Source organism: Cyprinodon variegatus, unplaced genomic scaffold (genome assembly GCF_000732505.1).
Source record: "Cyprinodon variegatus isolate N-32 unplaced genomic scaffold, C_variegatus-1.0 Scaffold520, whole genome shotgun sequence".
In the NCBI taxonomy this organism is placed as follows: Eukaryota; Metazoa; Chordata; class Actinopteri; order Cyprinodontiformes; family Cyprinodontidae; genus Cyprinodon; species Cyprinodon variegatus.
This window is the reverse complement of record NW_015150973.1, coordinates 374,162-393,050: the sequence shown is the minus strand read 5'-3', so window position 1 is coordinate 393,050 and position 18,889 is coordinate 374,162. Positions and strand designations below refer to the sequence as shown.

Below are 18,889 nucleotides of genomic sequence, written 5' to 3'. Positions count from 1 at the left end.
TTTTTTTTTTACTTTGTTTTTTCCTTTTTGTTGTTTAGGATTACACACATGAATTCCACAAAACCAAAGGCAACTTTCTGGCCATCCGGGAAAGAGAGGACCTTTTAGGATCTGTCAGGAAAGACATTGAGTAAGAACACAATCTTTGTTTTTAGTTTTGCTTAAATTTGGCCTAGCAGCCATGGTAGGTGCAATTATAAGTGGTAAGATTTGATTCTATATCATTGAGAGCCTCATTAGCTCCTGATTGGATACAGGAGCTATTCTGCCTGGGGTCTCTTTCATCACATGCTTTAATGTGCTTGTGTTTGTACCTGGGTGAACGATGGAGAGAAAAATTCGTCCAATATTTTTGTTTATTTAATGTATAGGAAGATAAACCCAGACTCTTTAGTTTAGCATCGATGCCTTTTAAGATTCATAGCCTCCTCAGCATTGCGTTTAGATTGTGTACCCTTTCTTCATATTGGCTAATTTCTGGGAGAGAACACTAAAACAATTTGGAATAACCTACAGGCTGTAAATCTTACTGCTTTTTTTTTGGTAATGGTATATTGATTTGTGAGATGCAGCATTAAAGTCAAAGTGAGCACTGCAGGATTTTTAATTATCCCACTCCATTTAAGATCAAGACATCTGGGAGGTTTTATACAGGCACTCATCTAGGATAAACCATTAGGACACCAACTGTTATATTTAAAGTGGTTGAAACAGATTGGGGTATGCAAATGCTTGCCATGATCTATTCTTGAAATTCACTTATTTAAGAATAATTGATTTTGCTGGTTGTAAATTTTTTCTTTCTAGCTAGATTAGCCTTTTTGTACAACATAAATTGCAAACATTAGATTTCCAGTAGTGTTGACAGCTGCTATAGAGTCTCTTAGTTAAATGCTTGGGCAGTTGGCTCTCTGAAAATATTTTTGCATTTTAATCTCATCTTAATAAAACATGAAATGGTAAACAGCTGTAACTTTTTTTTAAGTCTTATTAACTTAAAAAAAAAGTAAAAGCACCTTTACATACGAGAAGTCCCACAACATAGGACTCTGGAATAAAGAGTGTAGTGTTTTGTTTTGACACATTTCTTTTCTTATTTTTTATTATTTTTTTTATCTGTTCAGTAATTAAGAAAAATTATGTTCCACCTCAACTAGCTGGTAAGGCTTAAAAGAAGCTAAAAACTTCAGAAATGAGATGCTTATTTCATTGTGATATTTCAAATCAAGTAATTGTGTATGTTTATTTATGTAAAAAAACATAAATGGACAAAAAAAGCAAGCGCTGTTTTTTTTTTTCCATTTAGTTTAGGGCAAATAAAGTTATGTAGGAAATAAAAAAAAATACTATAAACTTTATTCTTTTCATATGTTGCACTATAAAAACAACTTCAAAACATGTTTTTAGGGTGTTAGAAAATTAGATTCCTTTTTAAAAGGGTTTTTAGCAAACTAAACCTATTGACACTACATTATCTATAGTGTAAATATTTTAACAGTGAGTTTGGTATATAAGTCAGACCAAAGGCATAGTTCGTTTTTTATTAAGAAAGAAGATCTACAGTGTTTAAACTTGTCTGTAGGGGGCAGTAAAGATCTTGGTGTTGTATTAGGTTTGATCAGAATTGTTTATGCTGCAGAAACATAAGAATAATGACTGAATATGGAATTTATGCAAATAGAAAAAAATTATATTGTGCAATTCATCAATAAAAAATGATTATAGTGCAATTCTTTCCAGAAAATCACATTTGGCCATAAAACAGTGTTTGCTCAACAATTGTCCTCGTTAAATTCACAGACTAAATCTCACATTGTACAGCTGTGTGTTGAAAATAGCGGCAGCAGTTGTGTGAGCTGAGTGTCGTAACATTTCCTCTGCTGCTGCTCTGAGTCGAAATGTCATCGGCGGAAAATGACAACTCATCTGTGATTTACATCGCTGGCCTTTTAAAAAGCCTTGCCAGAGAGATGAAGGAACCTGTCAGTGCAGGCAGTTCTGACCCTGCAAAATCATAAGCCCTACTGATAGGGTATCTCAAGGCAACACTTAAGACACTACAGATATGTTTTTTTCTTTGCCACTGGCTTTTAAAAATGTGCTTGTAATAAAGAAAGCTAATTTATTCTTGGTCTTCTCGCTGTTATATGGGTGGGGTAGGATGTTGATGGTATGTGTCTCCCTCCATCCCTTTGTGCACTTTCTCTTATTCTCTCCCAACAGGGAGGTGGGGTTGTGTTAAATGGACAGAAACACAGAGAGTGTGGGGTATTCAACTGTTTAGAGACGCTGTAAGCTAGAGCTGCTTCAGGCTCAAGAGAATGGGTTTAATGCATTTATGCACCTGGTTTGGTCACGTAAAGCTTAATACTTAGGGACAGTTTATTGTTTCTGCTTCCTTATTACTGCCTTCAGTTTTTTATGACATTTTGCAAGCTCATAGTTTCTGACAGAGGATATTATATCAGGATGTCTTATTTTTTTTAATAATAAAAACCTTCAATTGTCTGAGCCTCAAATTCTCCAGTTTCACGTCATTGCATGATGTATATTTCATATACTTTACCTATTAAAGCTTTACTGAGGAATTTACTGATCTGAATGAGAAGTTAAATCTTTATTTTGGATTTTTTTTGGAATCTTAGACACTTAAATATTACTTGCACGAGTGCACTATATATAAATATCATGGCACAATGTATAAATACAAAATTTGTTCCAATCAATGTTTTTTATTACTACTTGTGTCATTTTAGAACATATAAGAGTGGTTCAGGAGTCAACAACAGAAGAACAGAGCTGTTTCTAAAGGAGCATGAGCATCTCAGAAAGTAAGTGCATCTCAGTAATATTTAAACTGATCTTGGGAAGTTTAGAACAAATATAAAACTGACCATAACAACACAAAACCTTCTTTTTCTCCATGGTTGATATAAAACAATGCTAAATGTTTCCTTTAAGTTTTTTAACTTAATTTTTTTATTTTGTTTTTTTACCTGAAGTTCTGAAGTTGCAGAAATGTCCTAAATGTGTGAGATGGAATATTAGCTGGAGACTTTGCCCATTTCTCTGGACAAAACTGCTGTAATTATGTCTGTTTTTGCAGCAGCCCGTTCTACACCTTAACAGAGCTTCCCAAAAACATTTTCATGGATTAAAAACACAGATTTTTTATGGCTGATCAAAAAAATAAATAAATAAATACCTTGTTGTCATCGAGACATTTTGTGCCCAAGTTTGAACTTTGTAGCTGTCATCTTGATACGTTGCTTCAATATTTAATCTCAATGTTCATCTCTGCTGATGCTGCTGATATTAAATGCACCAGAAACTCCTGCAGCTGTTTCCGTATCAAAGACTTACAAGTTGAACACAAAGAGCTGATGAAGCCCTTTGTTGTATAATGTAGAAATAACCATATTGCCTTGAATGCGAAGAAAACGAGAAATTAGTTTCAGGCGATACAGAAGTATTTCAAACAACTTATCCATATTCATAATAGAATAGCGCTGCTGCACGTTGGAGTAGTTTTGCTATCTTCATACTAATGTATTTTTATTTTTTAAGAACTTCTGTTCCTCTGTGATCAGAGCTTATTTTCCATTGTCGTCTTCTATGCCTCCATGCCTTCTCTTATCTTGACCTTAAGTTGCTTCTCTATACTCAATAATTTCCTAAGTCTCTTTCTTGAAGGATTTTTTTTCATGTTTAGCGGTTCTTCTCAGATTTTCTCCAGGGTTTATTTTTGGAGAAGCATTTTACCCTTCCTGTTTGGCCAATGTGTTTTGCCTTTGGTGTTGGATGCTTTTTAACTGGAAGCATTTTTATTGTATTTTTTCCTTTTTGGACAATTGTTATAAGGTGTTATCATAACATTTTTCTTTTTTTTTTTTTACATTATCTGAAATAATAGTCTGCTCTAACCAGTACCAGCTGAGTTGAAAAGTATGTGCTGAGAATTCAGAGATTGAGCTAGTAGAAGAGAGAGGAGCAGGAAATTCAAGCCGTCTCTTCCATCACTCAATATGGGCAATGTGAGTTAGAATTCCAAGTCAGAGTGGGGACCCAGCCATAAAACCTGCAATGCGCTTTTATCTTTTTTTTTTTTTAATCTTAGCTGAAGGATTAAAAAATTTTTTGGGTGCCTGGGGAGCAATCAGGGGTTATGGGTGTTGATTACAGACCCAGAGTGGGGCTCAAACTCACAACCTCAGGATGTCAAGCTTTATGCCCCAACAGCTAGGCTTCCACTCCCCTGAGAGTCTGGGATCCTGTTCCAGAGTCCATTGTCTATCTGGCAGACTTTCTGACCATATGAGCAGACGGAGATCTAAAGAAGACTGGAAAACTCAAGGAAGGTGGGGCGGGGGTGCTTGTAAACAGCTGATGGTGTCATCGGGCACATGTAATAGACTCATCAGCCCAATGCATTTGTGGCAATGGCTGGTAATTTTAATCAGGGCCCACTCTCTGGTACATAGCCAACATTCCAACTTTTTGTCAACTGCTGTACCAAAGAAAACAAAAATTAGAAGTTGTTTATGCAAAGGACTCGTCTGTCTATTAAGTAAGACTTTGCCCTGTGGAAACTGGACCACAATCTCATTTTTCTCTGCTCAGTCTAGTTTATAAGAGGCTAACCTGCCCTAAAAGAACTGTAAAGTTTGTAAAGTTATATTTGACAAATATAAAATATAAAACATGTAAAATTCGCAGTGAAAATGAGTCGCCTTACTATCATAGGAGAGTTGGAGTTCAACTGGATTAGAGATGTGAGATTACAGATATATGATTTGAATAATGGGGGGGAGTGGGGGTGGTTTTACAGTATGACTAGCAAGTGGTTTTCCTGGGATGACAGCTAAGATCATACTTAATAATATTTCATGTTCTGGTGAAGGTGAAATAACTTCTTAAACTGCTGTTTGCCTACTAATATTTGGCAGACTACATAGAACTGTCGACGGCATGTGCTTTGTGAAATCTGTCTCTGAGTTTGAGAGGTGTGAGAAGTGTCCTGTGTGGAAAGGAAAATTGAATATCAGCAGGGCGCATGTTGCAGTGCTCATGGGTTCAACCAAAAGCATATAAACAAAAACCAACTTTTGCCCATCTAAGATTTTTAATTAACTTGGATTTTTTTTCTGTCCTTTTTTCTTGGTTTTAGTCATTAAAGAAAACTGCATTCAGTTTTTAAAAAGTTTTTCTTTTATTTGAAAATACTTCATCTGTAAATCTGTGTTCGGAACTCTGTTTTCCTGATTTAAATAATCATACTCCTCCAGGTTTTTACAAACTTAAAGTAAACCTCCCATACACATGGAAGGATAAAAACAGCCCTAAAATAAGTACTATCAGTCATAGATTTGTTGTATTTCTTCAGTTATTTTTTTATTAACCTTTTTGTTATTGTTGATGTTCCTAGATACTAGTTTAGTATTTCAAGTAGAGAATGAAGTTCAATTTAAAAAATGGTAACTTTTACACTGAAAGGAAAAATATTGCTTGATCTTAGCAAATTTAGAATATCATTAAAAATGAAATATTTTTTAGCAATCAAATTAAAAACTGATGCGTTTTTTTTATTTTATTTTATTTATTGGTTACACACAGCATAATTTCACAACACATCCATTATGGACAACACCTCTTACACCCTGCATCAAACTGTAAAGGAGCTGAGAAGCGCCTATAGTAAAAGACTTGTTTGTAATTTCATTCCTGCTTTTATCCCTGCTGCCATCAGACTTTACAATGTGACACGATAACTGCAATAACTTGTGCAATCACCATTCCATACCCTGTGCAATAACCATTTATATTTAATACCCTGTGCAATAATCCTGTTATATAAGTGACTTCAGTTGTTTTATATATATATATACGGATGCACTTTATATTCTGTATATACCCCGTGCACCTTTTCCTCCTTTTGGCACCTTCTTTTGACTGTTTACCTGATGTGACAAGAGAATATCTCCACTGTGAGACCAATAAAGTCTATATTATCTTATCGTGATTCAGGCGTTTGTTTCTGTTAGTTTAGAGATTTAAGAAATTCATCTTACGAAAATCTCTAAATTTTGTTTGTCAGAAAATTTGAATGTTTTAAAACACCAATTTGTACCACCATTACTCTAATGCTAATTGAAAATGGTGTTACTGTTCCTGATTGGCCAGCAAACTGGCCTGACCTGAACCCTACAGAGAATCTATGGAATATTATTACAGCAAAGCGGTTAACCCATATCCTTTATTAAAATAACCTGTTTTTCCATTACAACCATCAGCCACAGACTGATGCAAAATGAGACCCAACCACGTATTAAGTTCAAATGAACATTCTATTCAGAATCTGGATTATGCTGTTAAATTCCCTTTTTTTCCCCCCCAGCTGATCTTATGTGACCTTCAGATTTTCTGAGACACTGAATGACAGACCTAAAATAAACATCCTTTTCTTAATCTATTGGCTCCAATCTGTTGATGGACCAATCCTTTAATCAACAGCAACTTTAACTCTACTGTAAACATCTTTCACACGTTCTGTAAGATTCTATAAGATGGAGGTCAGGACTTTCCTCTCTCCACACCAAACTACACATTCACCCATGGAAGCGACCCACTACTTTTCACAACATAGCTGATAAAAATGAATAAATATAAGTTTCACTTCCTGTTTAAAAAAAAAATATTTCTTTAAATTCCCATGTTATTGGTACAGGAAAGCATGCCTAAAATATTTTATTATTTTCCATGTAAATAATCTGTATTGTGTACTGGTTCCTCTTCAATAGGTGGAATAATAATAAATTCCAATATTCTAATTATTCATGATCCCACTGCCCCCCCACTTCTCTATATTTTAATAATCTGTATTAACTGTTGTATGTTGATGCTATAATAATTAACAAATTTAAGTTGTTTATATAAATTATAATAAATATAATTACCTAAGAATATTCAATATAAGTTAAATGGATATCTAAAACCCAAAATGGAATATTGCTATATTTAGCAGTGAGAAAATCATAACGCATTAGGACATTAAGCCTGTTTAGTTCTAAACACATTCCATATTCTCAGCACTTAGCCTTTCTTGTTAACCCATCAGACTCATTAAGATATTGATTGTGAAGTTTTACATTTAAGCCTCTATGGATGTTGTATGGGAGGAAAACATTCAACTGGAGAAAAAAAAAAAAACTTAGATTAAGTATTAGGAGTTTTCAAAGGCAGAGTACAGATTATTAATAGACCGAGGCAGCTGAGCTATTGTAGTCTACAGTCATGTATTATAAAAATGACTAAATCACGAATCCTCTAAGCCTTAGGTTTGGTGTATGCATATATATATATATATATATATATATACGGTATATATGTGTGTGTATGGGGAGGAATAAAGAGAACTTAGCAGAATGTTGTTGTTAGTCCAGTTTAGAGATAAAGCTATATTACATTAACATATGTGAATATTTTGTATCTCTGTACACTAGAAGACCAAATCAAATACTAGAGCATTAATCATTCGGACATGAAAAAATCAGTTGAAATCGACCAAGACTTTAATTCTAGACGGTGTGTGACAAGCCAGTTCAATAAAGGCTAGAGCAAGAAGGCCAAACTGTTGGAATTGAGCATCTGAGGGTCATATGACTGTGATGGAGGATAGTCCGAAAGACACTGAATCCTCAAATGTTTAGTTTGATCAGTTAGACACCCCTGTAACATTCTACTTTTAATTTTGTGTTCATTTTGTCTGTTAATCTTTTTTTAATATTTATTTGGAGATGCTTTAAGTTTAGATTTCAGCTCAATAAATCAGATTTAGCACCAACTGTTTTTCACAAACTTCTTGAAGAATTGTGGTTCAATTAAAGAGTTTAATGTTCACCAGATTGTTATTAGATCTTGTGAAACAGCAGTAGGTGTGATTACGTTGCAACTATGATGTTATTCCACCAAGGGAAAACAGGATTGTGCAACCAGGACTCAACATTAGTCTATATCCCTGTAAATTATTTTATAGTATTTATTTTGGATGGAAACAAGGGAGGTAAAATTGAATGACTAGTATGAAGACGTCCTCTCCAATCTTTTGTAAAATTGCTAATTCCTGATGGAAATAATGCAGTAGAGTTATTAAATGCCTCTTGCTCTCTTAGTTATTAGGGGTAATGTAAATGGCTTCTCATATTTTTCCTCTGTGTTTTTCTTTAGTGTTCTCTTTTTCTCCATGTGTGTGTGGTTAGTCTTTATGAATAAACCAGATGGAAGAAGACATCGGTCCATTAAAAGTTCTTAGGACAGCACCTCCCTAATGGTCATAGTCAATCAGAGGAACTTCCTTTGAAATGGATTATTTCTCCCCCATTTATTTCTCAGCAGTATAAAGCTTAGCAGAATTAGACTTACAGAGTTTGTTTGGGTTTCAGTAGCTTTCCAGTGAACACTGAGTGTAATTTACATGAAAGTTACTGTTTTGTCCTTCATTTCATGGCAGAAGATCAAACATTAAAAGATGGTGAAGATTATGCCATTAGTTGTCAATCTTTTGAATTTTCTTGATGTTTTTACTCGTTAAATCATGAATTACCTGTGAGTTAACATGAAAAAAGTGAAGTTCCGTTTTATAAGCCACACCCAGGCCTGATTACTGCCTGACCTGTAAACAAGAAATCAATAAAGTAAAACTAGACTTACGATATAAAGTAGGATTAAAAAAAAAACAAAAAAAAACTTCAGATTTAACAAACCTCCTGCTCTTAAGACATTCAAGATCAGATAAGAAACTCAAAATCTTTAAAAGGGTTATTAAGCCATTGTTAAAGTTTCAGGACTCTGAACCACTAAAAAAAACAAAAGCTAGAACATTATGTCATTATCTATATGTACTGTAGACCATCCTTTGTCATTGTTTTTACATCAATAGACTGGTTAGAAGTTGTATCCTAAGGCCTAAACCACTGCTGAACACAAAGGCTTGTCACAAATACTTAAAAAAAAAAACCATTGAGGACCCTATGACTTTCTGAAAAGTATTCTATGCTGTGAAGAATGGGATGCGGTGTAAAACTAATACAGTATTTCAATTTAAGTAAACACTCTAGACCAGAGGTCTTCAACAGGGTTTCCGTGACTCCTAGGGGGTCCTTGGAGGTACTGCATGAGGGTCGCGAAAATTTTGGTTGATTAGACTTTTATTTTATATTTCCCGCTGCAATTTTTTCCAATAATTGAAATGTCTTTAAATACAACCAAACACAAAATCAACACACTGTAATAAACAGATGAATGGAGGTAGAAGATGTGTTTCAGTCATCAATGCATTAGGGGTGGAACTGTTCACAAAATCCACGGTTTGGTTCGGTTCACGGTTTCGTGGTCACGGGGTTCGGTTCGGTATATGTTGATTGTTAGCCTGACATGTTGGTCGTGTTGCTGTTGGCATAAACAAAACGTGTTGCACAATGCTTGCACACTGTTGCACTTTTATCCCCAGCTTTCTTTCCGCCGTCATCGTAGGTCACTCTAAATGCAAAGTGGTCCCATACAGCAGACCTATAAAGTGCTGCTGGCGCGTCTTCCAACTCCTGTTCTTTCCCACTCGCCATGCCCACACAATTCTCCACAACAACTGATTTTTTTTCTGCTACGCTGCTTCGCTTCTTCTTTTTTACTACTGGTGGTTGGCTTTGGTCGCATTACTGCCACGTGTACACGCTTCGCCTATGAGAAAAAGGAGCAGCGCATGAACCGAACGAAACACGCGCGAATCGAACCGAACGGTTCGGACGGTTTTCATAAATCGTCCCATCCCTATTGCACATAGAGTGAAATACTGGAATCCTTTCAATTTGGAAGCTGTGGAAAACCCCAAATTCAGTGTCTGTTGTTTGTTTTCAATATGAAGCTGTGTCATTGTTAGTATGACTGCTTTGTCTCAGGTTATCTAGATTTGGTCAAATTGTGGATATTTAAAATATTTGTTCTGTAGTATAAACTATGTTTTGTAGTGCTAACCATAGCACATTTTTACAGATCCAACTATGAGTTATAGTGTTTTTTTCTAAACCTACTGCATGTCCCATTCAATTCTCCAGAAACCATTTTTTTAACCAGACCGTGTCTTTTCACTTTATTATAGCTAAAAATTACATTAAATGGGGGAACAAGAAATCATTTGGGTGGCAAGATTACAGTACATCTGGAAAGGATTCATACCAGCGCACTTTTTCCTACTTTATTTATGGTAAAACCTTTTTTTAATATCATTTTGGATTAATTTATTTCCACACAATGCTGAATTATGACAAGGCAAAAATAATTGCAAATGTATTAAAATACATAGATATAAGAAACTATTGACAAAAATGTTTGACAACCTTTGGTTAACACTTGGTTGATCCACATTTGGCAGTAATTCCAGCCTCAAGTTATTCAAGTTTTGAATAAGATGCCACAGGCATAACAAAACTATCTTTAGCCAGTGGGGCTCTTTCCTCTTTGCAAAACTCCTCAAGCTCCATTAGATTGAATGGGAGAAACTCTGCTTGATTGATGGGATATCAATAAAGTCTGGATTCTGGCTCCACAACATTCATAGTGACAGTGGTCCTATTCCCCCTCCTTTGAGGCCTGGAGCATGTTTTCCTCCATGATATCTTTTCATTGGTGTATTCATCATTCCCTTTATCCTGACAAGTCTGTTGCTGTTGCATGTCTGTTGTATCTCCTGTTGCTGGAAAAACATCCACATAGCAAGATGCTGCCACCACCATGCTTCACTGTAGGGATAGTGTTGGCCTGGTGATAAGCAATGCCTGTTTTCTACATTCTTGAAGTCAATTTGATAAACTCTTCTTTTGAAATTCACCAAGGATAAATTGTTTTCTTTATTTGTCCTTAAAGAGACACATTTTAGCTGGAATCTCAAAGCTCATAGATGTGTACGTGTTTTTTATTTTCTTTTACAGGCCAGGCAGTAATCAGGTCATGGTTTAGCTTGTAAAGTTGAACAAGAAAATGTTTTTTTTTTTCACTTTATTATTGATTTTAAAAGAAGTGAAATTGCGTTTTTACAGATGGGTCAGTGTCCCGAAGATAGAATGTTTATTTGATAATGCCCGTTATATGTTAATTCATGTGATCTTTGTCTTACAACAAAGCTTGGTTGATATACAACATACAAGTACTTACATTGACTGTGGTTCACCGTTTTTAGAGAGTTGCTGCTTTCCATGCCCTGTTTATTAGATAGGGAAGTATAAAGAACTTGTTTTAAGAAATGTAAATGTAAAGTCTATATTGATTAGTTTGCCTGCTAATATTATTATATAAAAACGATCCTGTAAAAAAAAAAAATCTTTGCCTAACATGAAACAGACTTTTATTTTTTAAATTCTGGGCTCATTTGCTTTTGTGTAGAAAAAGACAAGGAAGCATGTGGTTGGCGTGGGTTCGTTCATCATGCTGGGAAAGGCAATTAGCTTGAAGCTAATGAGCAGTTTTAATGACTGCAGCAAAACTCAACTAGGGAGGTAAAATGGAAGAAGATCACTTAAAGCTAAAACCACAGAAAGTCTAAAGTACAATGGCTATAAAAGGATGGTTAAGGGAAGAAAACAGAGAATTTTTCACCTGTTCTGCATCTGCATGGAAAAGCTTCATCAGTTGTGGGTCATATCACCACTAACTGCTTCACCTTCTCTTTACATTAACTCAGATTTTTCATAAAGAGGGAAGTGGTGAGAAATAAACTGAGAGTTATACTATTTATTGTGAAGTTCTCAGTTTATACTGTTATACTATTGAGTTTTATTTGCTTTAAAATTATTTAGTTTATTGCTAATCAGTGACGTTCTTTGCTCTACTTCCCAACTTTAGCTCTGACCGGCTGATGGATGACACAATAAGGTAAGCCTTACCGTCTTAGCTTTGTATACTAATTATACTTGGTTAACATATGTTGTTTATGGGATTTAGTGTGCAGAAAGTCTCATTTATATGGTGGAACATAATGTAGATTGGTCATGTGGTCTTCGTTTGGTCATGTGACAGTGATAGTGATGTAGCAAAGGACTGTGGGCGTGTATGTAAAGCAGAGAAGCGGTTGTTATCTTCCTGGTGTCAAAAAGATTTAGGATGCCATGTCTATAAATATCTGTTATCGTCCATAACTGCAAAATAATCAGATACTGATATCAGCCAGTATTTTCACACAGTCACTTTTCTTGAAATACACTTGAGTAAATAAGTAAAACGTTAGATACTTCTGATATTTATGTTGGGTTATGGATTGACTGTGACGGTTCAGATAGAGACTCAAAGGCTGGATCCTTTCCTGTAGATCAATCCAACATACTGTACCGGAGTTTTTTCATTTTGTTGTAACAGCAACACAGTAGGGCAACTTTAACGAAGGGACACAGACAACAGGCTACAGGGAGTACAGAAAATGAGCTATATTTATTTATTTTTGGCATTAACTGGTCCCCGCTCATAACAAAAGTATTACCATGACATCTGCTCAATCCCATGACCCCCATGATTCCATGCTTCATTTCACGTTTTTTTTTTTTCAGTATTCATTTGTTTCCTATATTATTCAACTGATCTCTCGTCGTAGGCTATATTAATCCCTGCTGCGCTGTCATAACTCATGCTGGTGCTAATTAATAAACCAAACTAAAGCATCCTTGGTTGTAGGCGTACTCTGCAACCATAAACTATTAAGCTCGTCACAAATAGGGTAACAAACGAGGACTTGATCAAACTCTCAGTGGCTAAAAGGATCAGTTTGAAAGCTGCAATAGACTAGATCAATTTTAGAGATAGCCAATATGGACATACAAACTTATCACATTTTTGAGTCTAATTAATGATAAAGGTAATGATTAAAAAAAGATTAATTCTTTGCGGTTTTTCTCAGGTAAATCTATACCTGTGACTGCTTACCACTTCCATCATACCCCCATGATCACAAATGATTCTCTCACATTGAACACATTAAAATGTAGGTTCTTATCGACACCACTTACATCAAGAAATATATTATTAAACAGCTTGTAGTAATAGCGTTTGATTATTTTCTTAAAAAAAAAAAAAGAACAAAAACTGTAAAAAGTTTTACTCAATTTCTGGATTTTTTTAATCATTGTTTTAATGTGTCATGTAGATATGTCAAATTTCTTTTCATGACTAGAAACTTATCATGACAAAGATAAAAGATACTATAAATGTCCACCACTAGTCCCTTATTAATTTTTCCAATAAGAAGAAAAATTAAATTTTTGTGAGATGTGGCCTCTTTATTGGAAGTAGTGCTTAAACACCTTTATAGCAGATAAAAATTTACAGCTAGAAAGATGTCTATCTATGACCGTGGTTACACAAAAAGCTGTTTTCTTCCTTTTCTTTGGCCTGAAGGAAAACTGAGGCAGAGATCTGCTCTCCTAACAGATTGTGTGCAGTGTCTCCTTCTCCCCAGCCTCTGACTCTCAGGCGCTGGTTTGCACAGTGATTAGGGCTGGGTGGAGGTTGCTGGAGTCAGCAAAGCGTTTCCCTCTGACTGAGGGGAACATGATCCCTAAAACACATCTCTAGGCCAATGCTGCAGACTGTACCCTCAGCACTCTGCAGTCACAGGAGGGGGGCCAGGACCTCGCCCACCCGTACTCATACACGTATCACCTTCTACACACTAAATCATTTCTGCAGACTGTTTCTTTTTTCTTCACAACAATGATTCATATAAACAACTGCAGTGATTTCATTGTTTGGGCTCGTCCTCTGTGGAGCCATTTTCTTATATGTGAAGGAATTTTAATCTTCTACATTTTTTTTATCATGATTAAAGTCTCATTTCAAAATTGTTATGAAAATATTTACATGACAGGTCAATATTTATCTGAATTAATTACCAGTTGGTGATGGATAAAACTGTAAATATTGTTTGTGGAAGCTAATTCCCTGAACACCAAAGCATTAGTTAACGATTCAGAGATGGGCTTGGTGTCTTTTATTGATTGCTGTGTGTAACAGATGCCAAAGACACTGGCAGAAACTTTTCCTGCCAATTGCTCAGTTGCACTTTCGTCCTTTTGAAACTTGCTGATGTTTGAGATTTAAGAGCCAGAGCAACATACTAGTACTAGAACATGGCCACTATGGAAACCAAAATCAGAGGAGTTCCTGCTTCTTCAGTCCTCACCAGTGACTGGTCAGGTGGAAAATCAAAATCTGGATCCTTCCCACTATGTCAACCTAAAGCACTGTACAAAAGCTCTGTCACATAGTAAACTTAAAGTATTGTGTTATTAAGTGAAGGGAAGCAGATAACAGAAAAGGTCACGTTGATAGCTTTTTGGACTTTGGACGTTTTTCTTGAGCATTTCGATTCTTTAGGATCTACACACAGAGTAGATGGACAAAGCTGATATTAGGTCCTGAATGTTTGAAAAGCTTCACGAAGGAAGTAGTGTCACTAAGCCCACATCAAGGCGTCAGGCGTGTGTTTAGCTGATAGCCTACCTATATTTATGTTATTATGGAAATAAAAGCCAGAGCAAAATGTTTGGCATTCTTCGAGGCCAAAACGTTTTTTTTTTTCTTTTTTTTTTTGTTTTTTTTAGGTGTGCAGTGAAATGATAAATTGCTGGAAGTTGGATTTAATTTTGATAAAGCAATGCTCAATAAAAATTGAGCTGAGGATATCACAGAGCATAAAATTGAGATTCAATGGCTGCTGTACAGTCAGTATTCAAAACAGGAATAAAATATTTATTTCATTTATTAGGCTAAAATGTAGAGGATATTGTCAAACGCATTTTTTTTCATCAGAAATAATTATATAAAAAAACCACATTTGTACTATATTCATCTAGACTATAGAAACTTTCTTATATTTGCATAACTTTAACTTCAATAATGTTTACCTTTTAAAATAATCATTTATAATCATAATAAAACCTATTTATAATAGGTTTTATTATTGATTTAGAAACATGATTTTAACTTTATTCCAGTCTAATGATGCTTCCTAAACCACTGATAAATGCCTAATAAGGTTTATTTTTGATGGAAATAGTAAACCAAAAATTAAGATGTTTTTTTTTTTCTTTTTTTGGTAACTTGTACAGACACTTTGTTTATGGCTGAAATTTCTGCCTCATGACTCAAGTGCAGCACTGAAAAAACTATCTAGAAATAAGAAAACGGTTCTTAAATTAGGTGCACTTACTCTTAATTTGAGTACGGTAGGTAAATGAGATAATATGGGATAATATGCACTTCAAATAAGACAATGCAATTGTGTTTTCATATTTTAAATGTAAATTGTCTCGTCCCATTGGCAGAATGTCTCTTTTACCTCCTCAATCTAGGAAAAAATGCACTTATTTTAAGAAAAAAATTACTTATCTAGATTTGGATTTTATCCGGTTAGGGTAATGTGCCGACCTCCCCCTGAGTAAACGGACTCCTCATAGAGAAAGAATGAGGAAAATATTTTGAATGCTGTTATATTTGATATGGTAGTTCTAAATGGAAAATCAGGATAATGGATAATGCCCAAAAAAATGGAGATCATAAAAACTCTTCATTACCTTTTTTTCTAACAAAAATGTTTTCCACATCCACAGTTTTGAGATTGGTATTGAATTTCCACTCATATTTCTACTTGCATGCAGTAAAAAGACACTTTAGTAAGAGGTTGCAGTATTGGCTCTTGCTCACTTATCTTTGTCTCTTTCTTTAGCATTGCAATGTCGACCAAGGAGAACATGACCTCACAGAGGGGCATGCTGAAATCCATCCACAGCAGGGTGAACACCCTGGCCAGTATCCTTTAAACTCCTCCCTGGTTTCCCTGTGTGTGCAGGACAACAACTCAGTGTAACTTTTCAAAGCAGAATATTTTTACATCTAAAATTACTCTTGCATTTTAACAACCAGTGTTTTGAAGGGAGGGTAGAAGTTTTAATTATGCATTTGTGATAAAGCGGGTATTCATCACTGATCTTCCTTAACATTCTGAATCTCAGATCGTTTCCCAACTATCAACAATCTCATCCAGCGAATCAATCTGCGGAAGAGAAGGGACTCCCTGGTCCTTGGCTCTGTGATAGGCGTCTGCACCATTCTCCTCCTGCTTTATGCCTTCCACTAACCCTACGGGCAGATGACTTCCATCAAGGCAGGATTCTTCTGCTCCTTGTAGCATATGAACCCCCACCTCCACCCCCAGAGACCACGCTCCATGATCGGAGGATCCCTGAGGGTCCGGAGCAGAGAGACTTTTAGCTGCCAACAAGTTCCCACTGAGCCTGCTTTTAAAAGTGAGACTGATTTTGGGCTGATGATCAGTTCTTTTTTTTCTGCTCACGGAGAAACGGAGACCAAAATTACAAGTTAGACCCTTTTTGTTTTGTTTGAGAACAAACTGTTCTTTTTTTCCAAGAGCAAAGAGGCTAAAACTGTGTTGTTTAAAAAGGTGGCTGAAGGATTTTTATCTTGATTATTTTTAATGATTTGAGAGATAATTCATTGTAAACTGTAAAATGTGAATTAATAAATTATTCATATCAGTTTGAGTTTTAAAATGTGTGACGCTAGTAGCTTTTCATTTCTTACACATTTCACTTTTTTTTAAGGTAGTGTCTGGTAGGGTAATTTAACCAGGAACAGGGGCACTAGGTCACGTAATGTGCTTACTGACATGCACTAGAGTGTGACTGAATTTTAAGTTTTGATCTTTTATAGAAAGAACAGTGCCTTTAAAAAAAAACATTTTCTCATGGTTTTATCTTAAACCACAACATGTTTTTATTGCCGTAGTATTAATAGAACAGCACAATGATGTGCATTAATTGGATGTGTTAAAAAAAAAGCATCTTTTGCTATAGCTATGGCTGAAAGAAGACTTAATGGACTGCTCTCCATTTAAATGTGTCTTTTATGATTTTTTTATTTACCAGTTTTGCACGTCTGGAACTGTGCTGCCCTCTTAACTAGAAGACAGACTAGCTCTACAAAGTTAGCATAGGCTCTTCATTTCCTGCTTCAATTTATTCACAATTATACATTTGTTTTTTGTTTGTTTTTTCAGAAGCAGATGGTAAATTAAGTTTGTTAATTTGAATGTAGTACATTTAGTATATATAAGTATATATTGGTACAAGTATTCAGAGTATTGATATTAGACTTTAGGGATTTGTGCAATGTAGCTCATTTAATGTTGATGCTAACGTTGCCAACATGTTTTTTATTTCAATTTTTTTTCATAACTTTTTCTCTACAATCTATTATGGATCATTAGCTCCATTACCCCTGAAGAAATGTTGAAAAATGCCATCCAACTGGACAATGCTGGGGGCACGGCAGACGGGGTCGCGTGTGGAGGTATGATTAGAATGAGGGAAGGTGAATTTAGGATGACTAAATAATCTCAGTTCTTATATCAATGCTCGCAGTTCTAACTCCTGACTCATTGAGGGGAGGGGGATCTGAGTGAGATTGTTTTATGCTGCAAACCATTGGTACTTTAGAATTCAGAATACCACCTAGTCCAGTAATTTGTTAGTGTTAGTGCTGCAACTGGCTGTAATGGAGCAGCATTAGAGAGTACAAGACTCCCCAATCATCTTGGAGTTCAAACTTATGATGTAAATCATAAGTGTAAATGTAAATCATCACCATCATACCTGAACAAGTGGGCTGTGATGTAAACATGTAGCAAGCTGTACAGTCAGAAACAATAGAGAAATTCAGCTGCAGTTGCAACCTTTCAACCCATAGAGGGCAGCATAACATGGTGCCAAATATCTTAGTATATTTAGGATTTAGACAAAAATTTTGCACAGTAACACAATGATGGTTCCCTTAAACTGGATTTTTTTCAGTTTATCAGTCATTGTCTATGACTCGCACTCACCTCAATGACTGCAGAAAATTTGGGGTTTACTCTTTTTTTTCCATACCTGTCACTCACACTCCATCCACTAGGTGGGGGGCAACTATTACTGGTAATGTCCTTGGTATGTTTCAAACAGTCATTAGACAGCAGCATAGTTCATATTTTAGAATTTCTCAGGTACCAGGAAAAAAATTACCAGGTCTTAAATTTTAGTTTGAAGGTAAAGAGCGTACAACTTTTTTTTTTTTTTTTCAAAACAAGTGAATTCTTGACCAACCAAGAAGTTTTTTTGAGTCTAACAAAACTGCGTTCTTTCCTAATACACCTTAAATGTTTAGTTTGGTTTTGTAGATTGAATACATAACCATTATGTATCTAAAGTTGTCCCCAGTTTCCAACTTTTTTTGTTTTCCCTTTCCCAATTTCTTCTAAGCCTTTTTCATCTGAGCTCAGTGAATTTGTCCTTTTTCCCCCCAGATTTGAAGGATGTAGGATGTATACGTCATGGCCCACCATTTCTTAAGATTTATGAATTGAACACTGATTGCAGAAGACTGTGGCAAAAACTGTAATTTAAAATTATCTAAACTTTTAAGATGTCTTTTTAGGCGACAACGTAGCTTAGTTAAACTCACATATCTGCTTAGATTGTAAAATTTTAATTTAATACAAAAAAAACTCAGTCGCCTGAGAAAATTTCATGCTTTGTTTGCTGAGCCCTAAGGATGTCTGAAAATGTATGGAAACTTGGTTTCATTAAATGTACAATATTATTCAAAATTAACATTATAAAGATTTTGTAACACATGTGTGTCCTTCAGCCTGTGTATGAGGTTCACAAGTGGAGAAAAAAAATAAATCACTGTCTTTATCCAACTCTTGCTAATGTTTGCTCAAAATGCTCTATTTGAAAACCCTCCCCCTTGTGATGTCATCCGGGGAAGTAAGCTGTTCGCCGCAAAGAAATGGGGC

General features: G+C 35.3%; 1 protein-coding gene across 1 annotated transcript in view; it reads left to right on the top strand.

Moving 5' to 3' along the window:
* Positions 1-16,945, top strand: part of gosr1 (golgi SNAP receptor complex member 1) — a 22,653-nt gene extending 5,708 nt beyond the window's left edge. The window contains exons 5-9 of the mRNA XM_015390987.1: positions 39-130; positions 2,757-2,831; positions 11,890-11,919; positions 15,761-15,843; positions 16,047-16,945. Of these exons, the coding sequence (XP_015246473.1) occupies positions 39-130; positions 2,757-2,831; positions 11,890-11,919; positions 15,761-15,843; positions 16,047-16,171 (405 nt within the window). The 3' untranslated portion in view covers positions 16,172-16,945. The remainder of the gene's footprint in view (positions 1-38; positions 131-2,756; positions 2,832-11,889; positions 11,920-15,760; positions 15,844-16,046) is intronic.
* The last annotated feature ends 1,944 nt before the right edge of the window (positions 16,946-18,889 follow it).